Source organism: Phyllobates terribilis, unplaced genomic scaffold, assembly GCF_046119375.1.
Source record: "Phyllobates terribilis strain yellow unplaced genomic scaffold, ASM4611937v1 Scaffold_9__5_contigs__length_417890890, whole genome shotgun sequence".
NCBI lineage: Eukaryota > Metazoa > Chordata > Amphibia > Anura > Dendrobatidae > Phyllobates > Phyllobates terribilis.
In genome coordinates this window covers 101,044,669-101,060,079 of record NW_027362769.1, presented here as the reverse complement: position 1 = coordinate 101,060,079, position 15,411 = coordinate 101,044,669, and the positions used below count along the sequence as shown (strand labels likewise).

Here is a 15,411-nt window from a genome sequence, read left to right as displayed (position 1 = left end):
TGAAGAAAATTTTAAATATGGGCCAAACTAGGACAGATAGTTTGTTGAGGTGATAGGCCAGTCTAAAGAAATGGGTTTTTAGGGCACGCTTAAAACTGTGGGTATTGCGAATTAATCGAATTGTCCTGGGTAGTGCATTCCAAAGGATTGGCGCAGCGCGAGAAAAGTCTTGGAGACGGGAATGGGAGGTTCGGATTATAGAGGATTTTAGTTTTAAGTCATTAGTAGAACGGAGGGCACGGGAAAGGTGGTAGACTGAGACAAGGGAAGAGATGTAGGGGGGTGCTGAATCGTGGAGAGCTTTGTGGGTAAGAGTGATAAGTTTATATTGAACTCTGTATTGGATGGGCAACCAGTGCAATGACTGGCACAGGGCAGAGGTATCGGTTGGCGAGGAATATGATCCTGGCTGCTGCGTTAAGGACGGATTGGAGAGGGGAGAGTTTAGAAACAGGAAGAACGATTAGTAGAGAGTTGAAGTACTCCAGACAAGAATGAATAAGAGCGACAGTAAGAGATTTTACCGAGTCAATGGTAAGAAAAGTTTGGATTCTTGAGATGTTTTTGAGGTGTAGATCACATGAGCGAGTGAGTGATTTGATGTGAGGAGTGAAGGAAAGATCTGAATCAAGTATGACCGCAAGACAGCGGGCTTGTTGCTGGGGAGTAATGGTGGAGCCACAAACTGAAATGGCAATATCAGGCAAAGGTAGGTTAGTGGAGGGAGGAAATACAAGGAGTTCAGTTTTTGACAGATTCAGTTTTAGGCAGAGGAAGGACATAATGTTAGACACAGCAGAAAGACAATCACTGGTCTTTTGTAGTAATGAAAGGGTGATGTCCGGAGAAGAGGTGTATAATTGGGTGTCATCAGCATAGAGATGGTACTGAAAACCGAATCTACTGATTGTTTGTCCAATAGGAGCAGTGTATAAGGAGAAGAGAAGGGGGCCTAGGACTGATCCTTGAGGAACCCCGACAGTAAGAGGAAAGGGAGGAAGAGGATCCAGCAAAAGACAGTGAAGGAGCGCTCAGAGAGGTAGGAGGAGAACCAGGAGAGAACAGTGTCCTTGAGGCCAATAGAGTTTTGGATATTTTCAATGGGGAAGGAGTTTAAGTTTCTATTACACATCTCTGTTGGTGACATATCTCCAGAGAAAATCAAAAGGATTAAAAACTTTATGTTCAAACATATCCAAATCTCTCTCACACCCCTTCCCTGCCTCCTACATCATCTGTTCGGGAAAAGTCAGGAGGCCCCTGCACACATCAGGTGGTCTCTGCAGGTCCAATAGAAATAAGACAACGTCCACTGAATGTGTATGGAGGCCTTACGACCACACACTTATAAGGGGGAGCCTCTAACCTTTCAGAAAAATCTCCAAAAAACATACGGTGGTGGTATGTAAAAGAATAAAAAAATGGAAAAATTTCAATGAATAAGTAGCAGAAATGTGAATGTGTACATACAACCAACAACATTTCTTTAGGTCAAACAAGTCAGCCTCAATTCACTGGTTTCTCCAGATGTATTCATGCTATTAAAAACTAGCACCTAAAAGTACAACATGAAGCCACTTCATTATTTTCTGTGAAGATTTACGGTTATTACTTATTTTGTACCTAAACCTAAACTCTACAAAAAGAGCAATCGCCTTCCGAAATCTCATTTACAAAATCACACCCTCTTATATAAACAACATAAGAGACTGACGACAAAAAAAATTATTGGTAATTTTTTTGTATATTCGGCAGCTTTTTTTTTTTTTTCCCTCCGATCATAGACATATATAGAAACAATCCAAATGGTTTAAAGGTTTGATGATTGTTCGGCCATTGGCTATACTATCCTTGGAAGAGTCTAGTCCTCTACCTCCACTTAGATGCAGTGAATAAGAAGGTGCGAAGAACTGTAAGCAGCTTCCTGATCCTGGGCAATTCCTGTAAAGGGGTATTCAGATGATGGATAGGTGATAAATAGGCCTCCCAGAGATCACTGGAGAGGGGGGTTTAAGGTACCCAGTGTCCCCTCACTGAAGCCACTCCGTTTGTGTCACGCTAGGTATGGGGAAAACCCAGCGTATAATGACGGGAAAAGGGGAGGGAGTCCTACAACTAGGGAAAGGAAGAGTGGAGACCCCTAAACAGAGCTAACCACAAACCCTGACTCCCCTATAGACCCTAAAAAGGTTCTGCACCTATCGCCGAGCAGGAAACCAGGCCCTAGCTGACCCCAAGGCTAGGCCCTAAGTAGAGAGCGGGAGGGGTGAGCACTAAGTCAGTCCCACTACAAGCTAAAGTACACAAAGCGGAAACCACTTAGCTCCAAGATGACACCGGAAAAAGCACGGCAACAGTCCACGAAGAAACTCCAAAGTAATTCTAGTCGACTACTAGAATCCCAGGCCTGAAAAGGTATAACACGCTATCACCAGCACTCTCTGAGGATCTGAGGGTATTTAAGGACACAGCAAGGAAGTGCTGATTAACAGCAGAAAGGTGAAGATACCTCAGGGTCCTAAAGGGAAAGGTATCATCCCCAAGCAAGGTGAGGATCACTGCTGGGTCATAAAGAGATAGGAATCATGAAAGAATCAAAGAGATGTATGTAAGGCCAAATGCAGCGACCTTCTACAGTCGGACACCGTATGACTGTCCGTCAGCCCTGACACACCCGTGACAGTTTGGTTGGCCTCCAGCAATCATGTATGTTGTGGTTAGGTTATAAATGTCCTTTATAAGATAAATAAAAAAGTACAAACCAATATTCAAATGTGTTGTCTCAACATAAATGATTAAAATTGCCTATGGCAAACAGGAGGATGCGAGGCAGGGGAGCGGTGAGCTTCTGATGATTTAACTTTAGAACAATCCTTTCATGGTGTTTATAAATAGCAAGAAGGGCGCCATATTTCATTTACAGGGCTTCAAGAGTAAGATTAGCTGCAGTGTTTCCCGCTGCTGGGAGTCTAAGGCAATGTGCACACGTTGCACTTTTGCTGCTATTATTCGGTGCAGATTTGTCACAAAACCTGGAGAATTTCCTGATGCCAGCAAAGTGAATGAGACTCCTGCACATGTCGCTTATTCGCAGATTTGGTACAGATATAAATCGGCAGCATGTCAATTCTTTCAGCGTTTTTCCTGCAGACTTCACCCGAACTATGAGTGGGGAAATATCTGCACCAAAATCTTAAGTAAAAAAAAAAAACAAAGCAAAAATGTGCGTTTTTTCCAGCCAAAACATGCAGAAATGTTGCAAAAATTTCCACACCTGAATCTTAAAGAGGTTGTCCACTACGCTGACCTCTCACTGGGCATCACGTGACCCCCGGCTGCAGCCTCCTCTGACATCCGCTGACGTCATGCCAAGTTTTGGGAACCAAGAGGAGTGACCCAGTCGCATGCACCCCCGATTGACTGGGCTGCGGGTGGAGTTTCACCAAATGTCACAGCCCAGTATCCAGCTTGCCCTCTCTCCTCTCCTTTCATTGGCCGCAGTGGACGGAGCTGTGCCACATGGTTCCTACTCTATCCAATGCCAATTGAACTGCCAGGAAAAAGCCAAGTACAGTGCTTAGTTGTCTCTCACAGTCCCATAGACAATGAATGGAGAGGAAGAGGAGCAGGTGCACTTCAGCTCCTTTAGTTCCAGAGTCCCAATCTTGGTATCGCTGGGGGTCCCAGAGGTTGGTGCCCTAGCAATCAACAAGTTAAGATGGGGGATAACTTGTTATTTTGTGAATAACCCTTTAATGTCAGGTACAGTTGTTGCTGGTGATGTATTTTGCTTTTGTACTCACACCCTTCATGTTTGCCCATACATGTCGCTCCCCCTCCATATAATCTGGAACTAAAACTGCACCTTGGACACAAATCATTATCATAAAAAATAGCCTGGGATGTAAATATGTGCCGGTAGAAACAGCTAGCTCCATGACATCACATTTGCACTAGGATTACAGCTGGAGTCCCGGGGGTGTACTGTTCAATGTAATTTATGATATTAAGGGGATACATCATCCTCTGCCAAGATAAAAAGTAGCATGGAGCAATCTCCAATGACCAAATAAAGGCATCAGACCATAGGGCTTCTATACTTGCCAGCTAACTATTGTGACTAATATCCTGCCTCAGTCACAATACTGGGACATTATTTCTAATAACAAAATTCTACTTCTGGAACAAAACCTGTAACGTGCAAGAAAGTGTTAGGATAGAAGTATACATAAAAAGTGTAACATACTAATACACAAACATCCGAGAATAGAACAGACGGTGCGAGGCCTGCCTAATGAAGAAGAGCAGAGAACGTTACAGCCCTGTGTTACAAATATTCATGGTCTGCAGAATAGATTGCCATAATGCCGGTCTACAGCCTAAAAACACACAAAAAGGGAAAGTCCTCATATTGTGCTGCTATATATTCTGATCACGTCGGCTGTCCGCAGGAGCCATTACACTGATCAGGTAAAAGATCCCCATAACTCAGCAGTTGATCATGACAAATAGGAAGATGGATTAGAGATTGAGGGGGGACAGTGAGGTCCTTCATCTACCTTTCAGCCCAAATAAGTTATAAAAAACAAAAAACTGGAGCAATTGTAAAAAAACAAAGCAGCTTAAAAAAAAGCTAGACAAAATCCAAGGTTATTAGAACTATGAGATGGAAACGTGTTTGACTAAATATTTAGTGTCACCAGAAAATATGTTTTATAGAAAAACATACTTAGGAAGAGTAACTCCAAACCCACAGCAACCAGATCCCAACTTTTCTTTTTCAAAAGTTCTTTAAGAAAAATGTAAACATCACTCTCTTGGCAACCATGGATAGCAACTCTACTTTTTCCTTTGGATTACTTTTTGTTAAACCTTCCCCCCTCGCTGTTCAATCAAAGGCTGAAGAGTAAGTGCTTTAGTAAGAAAGTGGGGGGGTTGGTGAAAATGGAAATACTGTTAAATGTTACAACCATTTGATAATGTTTTGGGAAGAAATTCATCATTCAGTTTGATTATTTTGTTTCTCCCACTGAGAACAATCTTGTAGTTATGATACCTTTTAATGGCTAACAAAAAGATAATAAGTGATGTTACAAAGCAAGCTTTCGAGACTTCTTAGGTCTCTTCTTCATTTATACCATGCCTGATGACGAGACCTAAGAAGTCTGCAAAGCTTCCTTTGTAACATAGCTTATTATATTTTTGTTAGCCATTAGAAGGTATCATTACTACAAGATTAGTATTTTGTTTTTCCCATTGAGGATCAATGAATCTTTTTTTCAACTGGCTAACACGGTACCAAAATCCTTTTTTCCCCAGTTTGTGACAGTTTTTAGCTGGAGGTTTCTAGGATTACCGAAGTACAATTATCAATATTTCATAAGATTTTAAACTTTTATTGACAAATACATCAAGTTTATGCAAAGACTTAATATTTATAGTGTTGACCCTTATTTAACAAAACTTCTGCAATTCACCCCGTCAGCTGGATATCGGCTTCAGGCCAAATCCATTCTTGCCTAATCAGTGCTTGGAATTTATCCCAATTTCTGTGCTTAGGTTTGTCCACCCATTTTTTCAGTATTGACCACAGGTTCTCAACGAGATTGAGATCTGGGGAATTTTTTGGCCATGAACCCAAAATTTCAGTGTTTTAAGTTATCACTTTTGCCATGTGACGTTGTCTCCATCATGCTGGAAAAAGCATTGGTCATCACCAAACTGCTCCTGGAACGTTGGGAGAAGTTGCTTTAGGAAGATGTTTAGATCCAATTCTTTATTCCTGGCAGTGTTCTTAGGTAAACTTTTGAGTGAGCCTCCTTCATGGATGAAAAGCAACCCAACACATTAATGGTGTCATGGTGATTTACTGTTGGCATGACACAGGAATCATGGTAGCGCTCACCATTTCTTCTCCAAACAAGCATTCCTTCAGATGACCCAGTCTTAAGGGGGCTTCATCAGAGAAAATAACTATTCCTCAGTCCTCTGCAGTCGAATCCCTGTACTTCCTACAAAGTTATTTCTCTGATGAAGACCCCTTCAGAGTGTTTGGTCATCTGGAAAAATTTGTGTCTAGAGGGAAAAAGGTGAGGCTTGACATGAGTCCTGTGTCATGCCAACATGAGAACACAGGAGCACTGGTCCGAGCCGATCGTTCCTGTATATGGGCGACTCGGGAAAAATAGCGAGTCAATCGTTTGGCCAACAGCTTGTGTATGAGGGCCTTTTTCTGACCTAATAACCTTTGTAGCAGCTTATCTCTTGTGAGATCAAAAATAGGGAGTTGAAATTCAATATGTCCAGTCCTTCTCCCCCCCCCCCCCCCACATTATCTGTCTGGGAAAAGCCTACACTTTGGATGGTTGATAGTTTTGGCCAACTTTTCTCTTACTTTAACCTCTCAAAACTTCAACTTCACTGTAAAAAGTTATTCTCTTGGGCAGAAATGTGAAAAAGTATATAATTAAAGGAGCACATTTTCTATTGGCTTAGGGTATTAGTGGTAGGGGGGTGTCCCATCTTTTACACCCAGGCATGCCTTTCAATAATATGTATCTAGAGAAACCCTTTAACTAATACTTCCTTATTTACGCTGACCGCAATTCCTATTTCCACTGTTACCATAACGCTTTGGTATTGGCCTCGCCCATGGTATTATCTATACACAAATGCATTCCCTGTTTATATATCAAATTCCAAAATAGCTTCTAATTGAGAAAAATTGTTTCTGGATAAATAACTTGACAGGTTAATACCCCGTCTAGCTGGATTTGCAAAGAATAATCGTTGCCAATTCTAAGTCCATCCAGGCAGTCAAATACTAAGTTAACAGGCCGTGGCATGCATTTCTATTACTGTTTTACTCCTGAATTCTGGTTTTAACCGAGTAAAAAGGAAACGACAGTGTCTGATCACAACGCGCGTTATAAAGAGCTGGATGTGACTGGAGCTAAAGTTCACTATAATTTATTCATGCCAGAGGTAAAAGTCACCTTGGGATGCTGAGCAGGTAGTCCAGGGTGACACTCAGCTCATCCATATTTGTCTGTTCGGAGCACAATGGGATTGTCAGAATGAGGCCGCTTCTTCTGTCCTTTCCGCCTGTAGGAAGAATGCACAATGTTAGCAGCGGGAAGGTGCCCTTTGAGTCTTGCTAGGTTCTTCTAGGAAGAGAAAAGAAAAGCTTGGCCTCTAACCAAAGGAACAGTTATTTGGAAAAGGCATAATTTATAATACAATAAGGAGAAAAACTTTAAAAGCTGAACCATTACTAAGTGTATCAAAGCTCTAATTATATGCAATTAAGAAGAAAAAAAGCATCATAATAGGAATATAGACATTTTATTCATCTGTCCACTTAATTTTAAGAGCACGGTACAAATCCCATCTTCTTAAAGAGGTTATCAAGTGAATTACGATTGTTTTTCATATTGCTTTAATACATTCTTACTTAAAGTGAATCCTTCATTTTAATTTTAATTTCAGAAATCAATAGTACACCTAAAAATAAGTAACTTTGTAACATATCTTATCAGAGGCATCCGCTTTTTTCTCCTCCTGGACTGATTATTTTAAAAATTCTCAATTTACCGGTAAAATCTGTCTTCGGTTAAGATAGATTTTTACAGTACTGAGACCGGAGATGACAGTTGCTGCCCATAAAAGTCTATGTAGGGAGGTGGAGCGATTTTTACAGTACTGAGACCAGAAATGACAGTTGCTGCCCATAAAAGTCTATGTAGGGAGGTGGAGCGATTTTTACAGTACTGAGACCGGAGATGACAGTTGCTGCCCATAAAAGTCTATGTAGGGAGGTGGAGCTTCGAAAGAGGTAGGAGATGGAGCTCCAGGGGGGAGGAGCTCTGCTTCTAGCGCCTCCCTCCTCCCCTCTAGATAGAATCTTATCAGTAGCAGCTGCCTTCTCCTGTCTCAGTAATGTAGCAATCTGTCTTCACTGAATATAGAATTTACCCAGGAATTGAGAATTTAGAAAATGAAAAGATCAATCTAGGAAGAGAAAGAAGCAGATTTCTCTGATAAGCAATTTTGTAATAAATATTATTTTCATGTGTACTATAGGTCTACGAAACAAAAAGTTAAAATGTTGATTAATCTTTAAAAAGAGTAAAATCTGCTTATTTCTTTTCCATAATTCAATAGTACACATGAAAATTAACTTAATTTCTGATATATCTATCAATCAGAGAAATCTGGCTTCTTTCGCCTCTTGGACTGAATTTGCACTCTGTAAACTCTGTATTAAGTGGTAAAATCTGAATTCAGTGGAAACAGACTTTGCTTTTACTAATATAAGGCATGACAGTTGGTGCTCAGAAGATTCTATGGAAAAGGGAGGAGCTAGAGAATACACAGACATTCTGGTACAAGTGCTCCTGAAATGACAGTTACAATTTAAAATTCAAATAACTAAATGGGTAAGGCTATGTGCCCACGTTGCATTTATGAAGCAGAAAATTTCTGCTTCATTTCTGCAAGTCCTCTCCCGGAAAAACGCATGCGGAATTCCGCACGCGTTTATCGCGCATTTTTCGCGCGTTTATCACGCGTTTTCCACATGCGGAATTGCCTTGCGTTTTTTATGCATTGGACAAAGGCAATTCTGCTTGCGGAAACGCAAAATTAAATGACATGCTGCGGATTTTTGAACGCAGCATAAACGCTGCGGAAAAATCCGCAGCATGTGCATAGAACTTGCGGAATCACATTGGGGACCATGGGTTGCGGGTTACCAAGCGTTTTACAAGCGTTTCCGCTGCGGAAATTCCGCATCAAAAACGCTTGAAAAACGCTACGTGGGCACTCAGCCTAAAGGTGTGGCATTCTACTGTGCACATAATTTCCTCCAGTGGTTCGGCCCCCCCCACAGGCCACGTAGTCTCATCCCCCTATCTCATGGGTTACTCAGCCAGAATTAATGACAGCCCCTCCTAGTTCCGTCACATAATCATGGCAATACTTCTCTGGAATTAGGTGAATAGAGATTGTGGGGAAGGTAACCAGGAAAGTGTTGGCATTTTACATCACAGCTTTTTGTAACTAGTTTAATAGTTTGGATAGGTCCACATTACATTAACCCTTACATAAGATCTCCCAAAAAAGATGCTGCTTACAGGATCTGCTGTTTTAAGACCCCAGTAATCAGTTGTAATCTCTGGCGGGAAGGCTTAATTTCCTGATTATCACCACCACAGGCGCTGAAGCAGAAAAGTATATTTAGGGCTCAGTCACACGTCAGTGATTTTTTTTTTTCATGTCCACACACAAACAAAAAATTTTTTTATTTATTTATTTTTTTTATTAGTGTGCTGGATATATCAAACACCGGCGATTTCACTATTTAAATGGCGCCGTCAGAAATTAACAGCAGCAGGTGATGCCAATTCCAGGTGCTGCTGTTACAGGCAGATGTTGGCTGTGTAACACAGCCGGCATCTGCCTGTTATTTATTTATTTTACTCACTTATATAGCGCCATTAATTCCACAGCGCTTTACAGACATTATCATCACTGTCCCCATTGGGGCTCACAATCTACATTCCCTATCAGTATGTCTTTGGAGTATGGGAGGAAACCGGAGGAAATCCACGCAAACGGGGAGAATATATACAAACTCCTTGCAGATGTTGTCCTTGGTGGGATTCGAATCCAGGACCCCAGAGCTGCAAAGGCTGCAGTGCTAACCACAGAGCCACTGTGCTGCCTGTTATGGTGCGGGCTTAGTTCCTGAGCCCATTCCATATGCCTGGTGTGGCCTTATGTTGTAAATTTACCTTATGTAGGGTTAACAAACCTTCTCTTTTAATTTAAAAAGACAAGCGAATGGACATACTGCAATCAACTCCCAACTGGTTACAAGAATGGTGTTTATTCATACTCAAACGCAATAAAATGTCACAAATTAAATCCTTTCTTAACACAAGACTTCTTTCATTTGACTCAAGTTTCACCTTTAGTCCGGCTTCTTCTGGAGCACAATCGTGATTTAATAACCACGGCTCCAACAGAGTATTAGGATTCTTTCCCTTCATCAGCAATAAAGCAGGGTGAGTTAAGTATGAATAAACATTAGTGTTGAGCGAATATGTTCTATTAACCCTTTCGCCGAGTATGCTCGGGCGAGCTCCGAGTATTTACAGCTGCTCGGTGATATGGTTGAATCGCTCCCGTGTGCATGATTTGCAACTGTTTGACAGTTTTATTATATGAGAGGAATGTCTACACATTCCTCACATGTAATAAAGCTGTCAAACAGTTGCAAATCATGCACAAGGGAGCGATTCAACCATATCACCGAGCAGCTGTAAATACTCGGAGCTCGGCCCGAGCATACTCGGACAGAACATACTCGCTCAACCCTAATAAACATCACTGCAGAGCCTTTAAATCGGGAGTTGATTGCACTGTGTCCGCTCGCTTGTTTTTCTCCTAAACATAAAGAAATGGTGTGTTAAATCCAAGCATGAAGGTATGGTGCTAAGTACAGAAACTGGTTGGTATTAAACGTCTCTTCTCCATGATCAGAAAGAAGAGGTTGTGCCTGGATACTTTGTATCTGGACCCTGGCGAAACACAACAATTCATTTACTGACTTTGGAGGGATGGGAAACTTCAGATTGCATCTAATATGGATAGACTCAGCAATTCTCAGATTTTTGAAGTTTTTCTATTGCAAAGAACAACAGAAAACCCAAACTAAAACTTTAAAATTAGGACCACACAGGTTTTCTATTATCTTCACGTTAGACTGTCCCAGAAATGTTGCTACTTTTTCCGCTACATTCTACCTTCCCATAACCTTTAGTCGTAGGACTGATGGTCTAGCTTTTCCCGATCTAAGAAATCTGACAATAAAAGAGAAAGTGGAAAACGGCTGTCACCAGCTTGGTGCTATGCAATTAACCTGCATCTTTAATGAGATTGCTACCAGACCAGCGTGAGAGCCGCTTTATCATCATAGCAAAGTCCGGGAACATTCAGTCCGCAATGGTTTCGAGGACTGGGACACAGTTCGACTTCTTCCTGAAATGCATATGAATAACGCCTGCGTCTCAAATTCTGGCCCGATGAATAGAATAAAAATCCTCATAAAACAAAATTGCAGGTGCAAGTGAACCAGCATGGAAAGAAATATGGCATCCAGCCTTGGCAAGGGTGCAGTCACACGGCAGCCGCTGCCAGCTCTCATTCCTTTGTGATGGTGCGAAGTTCATAAAATAAAGCAAAGAGAACGCTTGGATGCCAATCAGAGATTTGGATGGCCACAGATGGGCTGAAAGCTACACGCCGGTATTTTATACCATGCAATTATACTGTGCATCAAAATTCCGTTTATAGACGGCTCCGCTGGTCTCAATAGAATTTGGGCTTTTTTGGAACTACACTTGGCTAAAGGACTTTTGAAATTAATAATTTATATATCAGCCATTGTTATTATAGTCACCAAAGACATACTGATAGGGAGTGTAGATGGTGAGCCCCAATGGGGACAGTGATGATAATGTCTGTAAAGTGCTGTGAAATTAATGGAGCTATATAAGCGAGTAAAATAAATAAAATAAAAATAAATCTTAAAAAAAGAGTCCCACTTAAGTGATACACTATCCCTAACATATACAGTCATTCAATGATCTGTGGGGGTCCAACATATGGGACCTTCCCACCAATGTGGAGACTGAATGGGCAGCAGCACTGGTCTAGACCAAAAAATGTCTTGAGACTAGTTGAGTATGTCAGAGTACCAAGATGCTAGATTTCCAAGTGGTTGATAATCCTCTAATGAATGTATACAATAAACTGATGTCACGTTGAGGTTTATAGACTAAACAGACATGGATAATCCCACGAACCACATACTGTGGATAGGTGATAAGTGGATGATCGGAGGGGGTCTCACCACTGGGACCCAACCAATCTCGAGAACAAGTGCTTCCTTGTGAATGGCGCAATGTGCGCCTTCATGACCTGTCTATGGGAGTGCACTACCAAAGATTCAAATTAGGAAACATCCATAGTACAACTCTATTAACAAGGGACATGTTCTCAGAACCTATGTGGGTCCCAGTCGGGAGGAGTCCCTGATAGTTCCAGTGGATAGGTGATAATTGTTATTCACAGAATGACCTCTCTTATGGCAAAGTGTTCCCACATTCTCTGGATCAGTGGGAGTCCAAATGCTAGGACCACCAATCACAAGAAAGACAGTCCTATACCACCCCTTCCCTCCGTAAATGGTGCGGATATACACTGCCTATGGGAGCGGTGGTCATACATGAGCAATACCACTGCAAAAAACCCATGGAAGTAAATTGAGTGGTAGTCAAACAGGCACACTACCACTCGGACTATGGGACTCATGTTCTCAGAATCACAGTGGTAAGGCATCCTGCAATCCCGTGGAGAGGTGATAATGGTTATCCTTGGAATAACCCCTTTAATTGCAGGCTCTGAAGACAGGTCAAGTCCCTGTCTGAATGAATATTGTGTACATTTCTGGAAAAAAGGCCCAAGACGTCTATTAAAGGGAATCTGTCAGCAGTTTTTTTCCATTTAATCTGAGAGTAGCGTAACAGAGTAAGAGACACAGATTCCAGGGATGTGTCACTTACTAGCCTGTGTGCTGTAGTTTCAATACAATCAGTGTTTTATCAGCAGGAGATAATCAGTACAGGACTAGATGTCCTGTGCCAGGCAGTCAAGCTAATTTTTGTAACTCCGCCCCCAGCATTGATTGACAGCTTGTTGACAATGTACAGAAGAAGCTGCCAATCAGGTGTGTGGGTGAGGTTATACACAGCTCGGCAATATGACCACTGCTACACCTATAACAGAGAAAACAGGGATTATATCAAAACTGCAGCGAGCAGGCCAGTGATACATCGCTGGAATCAGGCTCTCTGCCCCTACATCATGCTGTTCTTAGATTACATAGCAAAAGCCTGCTGACAGATCCCCTTTAAGTACATACTATCTAATTAAATGTAATAACCAATAAACCCACGTTTTGTTTTTTTTCTACCTTGTCCAATTTATTAAAATACTTACAAAAAGTTAATACAGTAATGTAGAGAATCTACTGGAAAAAAAAGGAATTTTCCAGTTCATCAGAACTGGTCTTTGTTCCTTTTTGCAGCATAATAATCGGTCAAAGATGGTGGCTGCTGTCAAGTACCGTGACGCTATTCCGACAAAGCCTGTGCATCACATTATAGAAAATCAAGAGCAATTTTGCATAGGACTAATTATACCGTGCCTAAGTTAATTCATTTGACTCATCAAAAGACATGATTTAATTTAAAATCTCTCCGGCAATCTGTTTGGATAAGGGATGAAGCCGGCCTACCTTTTGATGAAAAAGCTAAAATTAGCTTTACCTTCAACGGTAAAAACCTGGAATTAATTAGAACGAGGGCAATGAGCTTCCATTTAACAGGCTCTCAATTTAACCAGCAACGTCAAGACCTCTCCAGAATCAGAATCACAAGCTGTTGATTCACAATCCTCCGAGGATTAGACCTTCTGGCTAAACACAAAGCAGCATTTATTGTCGAAATGTAATTACGTAAAAGAATGCATCCTGCACTTAATAATGAGCATTACCTGTCACATGGAGCCCACGTGCAACAAACTGAAGGACAGAAGCACATGCTGATCATCATTTCTGATATCTTTATAGCGCATCTGACCCTTAAGAGGCGAAAATCGAGCAGGAAATGATAAAACTAAAAAAAAAATGCTCAACTGTAGAGATCCCATAACACTGGTACCACACACAGGTCCCGATTCATCAACACTGGAGTTTTGCAAGCCAGTCTCCATGAACTGTATGCTAGAATGCAGCATTTAAAGAGATATTCCCATCTCCAAGATCCTATCCCAATATGTAGTAGGGGTAATAATAATAATATTAGCAAATACCTCCAATTAGAAATGTAGTATAGTTCTTCTGATTCACTATGTTGCTTACCCCATGTGCAGGGCATTGCAGCAGCTTAGATATTCATGGTTACAACCACTAACAGCAAACTAATTGTCACTATTTGAGTTGTCATAATCATGGATACCTAAGCTACTACAATGCCCTGCACATGGTGTAAGCAACATAGCAAATCAGAAGAACTATACTACATTTGTAATAGGAGGTATTTGATAATATTATTATTATTACACCTACTACATGTTGGGATAGGAATACCCCTTTAACTGTTTAAACAGCAGCAATGGGAGCCAGCTCCTGTCACTTCTTAAAAGCGACAGCAAGCACCTGACCACTCCATGACAGATATGTGTGTCATGGAGTGGGGAAGAGGTTAACAAAAAATTGCAAAGTATTAGTTGCACTACCTATAACTTGTGGGGTGGTTTTTAGGGCTAAGTGGAGTTTTTTTCAAAATGCAAAAAAATTTGGGTATGACACTTGAATGGGAGATAGTTCCCATTACCACGTGCTGTCCTAGGCAGCAGTGTTCCACCCCCTACACCGCTTATACCCGATCACGCCTGGGGTGGTTTTCAGCTGATCGATGGAGGTGCCAAGTGTCGGATGCCTGACAATTTCACATTGATCATCTATCATATCCTGAACAACCTCTTTAACCCATAGTTGTGCCTTCATACACAATGAAGAGTCCTAACAGCACAGAAGACAAAGAATATCGCCAAAGCCAGCGAAAATGCATGTAAAAACTGCCCCAATACCTTCTACTGAAACCGCTTGCATAGCATTGAATTGTAAACCTTATACACAGCGATCTGTTGCTTGACAAACCAGAGGCCGCCAGTAGAGAGGACGCCAGTAGGGTGGACGCCAGTAGGGTGGACGCCAGTAGGGTGGACGCCAGTAGGGTGGACGCCAGTAGGGTGGACGCCAGTAGGGTGGACGCCAGTAGGGAGGACGCCAGTAGGGAGGACGCCAGTAGGGAGGACGCCAGTAGGGAGGACGCCAGTAGGGAGGACGCCAGTAGGGAGGACGCCAGTAGGGAGGAAACTAGTAGGGAGGACGCCAGTAGGGAGGACGCCAGTAGGGAGGACGCCAGCCGAGTGGACGCCAGTAGGGTGGTCGCCAGTAGGGAGGACGCCAGTAGGGAGGACGCCAGTAGGGTGGCCGCCAGCAGAGTGGACGCCAGTAGGGAGGACGCCAGTAGGGTGGCCGCCAGCAGAGTGGACGCCAGTAGGGAGGACGCCAGTAGGGAGGACGCCAGTAGGGAGGACGCCAGTAGGGTGGCCGCCAGCAGAGTGGACGCCAGTAGGGAGGACGCCAGTAGAGAGGACGCCAGTAGAGAGGACGCCAGTAGGGTGGCCGCCAGTAGGGTGGCCGCCAGCACATCCATTTATGTGCAAATTACATGGCTTGAATATATTAAAAAAAATGCTTAGTGCAATTATTCCATG

At 42.2% G+C, this 15,411-nt stretch overlaps 1 protein-coding gene across 4 annotated transcripts in view; it reads right to left on the bottom strand.

The window, feature by feature from the left end:
* The window catches only part of SESTD1 (SEC14 and spectrin domain containing 1), a 141,076-nt gene that overhangs the window by 77,223 nt on the left and 48,442 nt on the right, over window positions 1-15,411 (bottom strand). For all 4 annotated transcript variants that reach the window (XM_073646804.1, XM_073646805.1, XM_073646806.1 and 1 more), the window contains exon 3: window positions 6,996-7,104. In XM_073646804.1, the coding sequence (XP_073502905.1) occupies window positions 6,996-7,104 (109 nt within the window). The remainder of the gene's footprint in view (window positions 1-6,995; window positions 7,105-15,411) is intronic.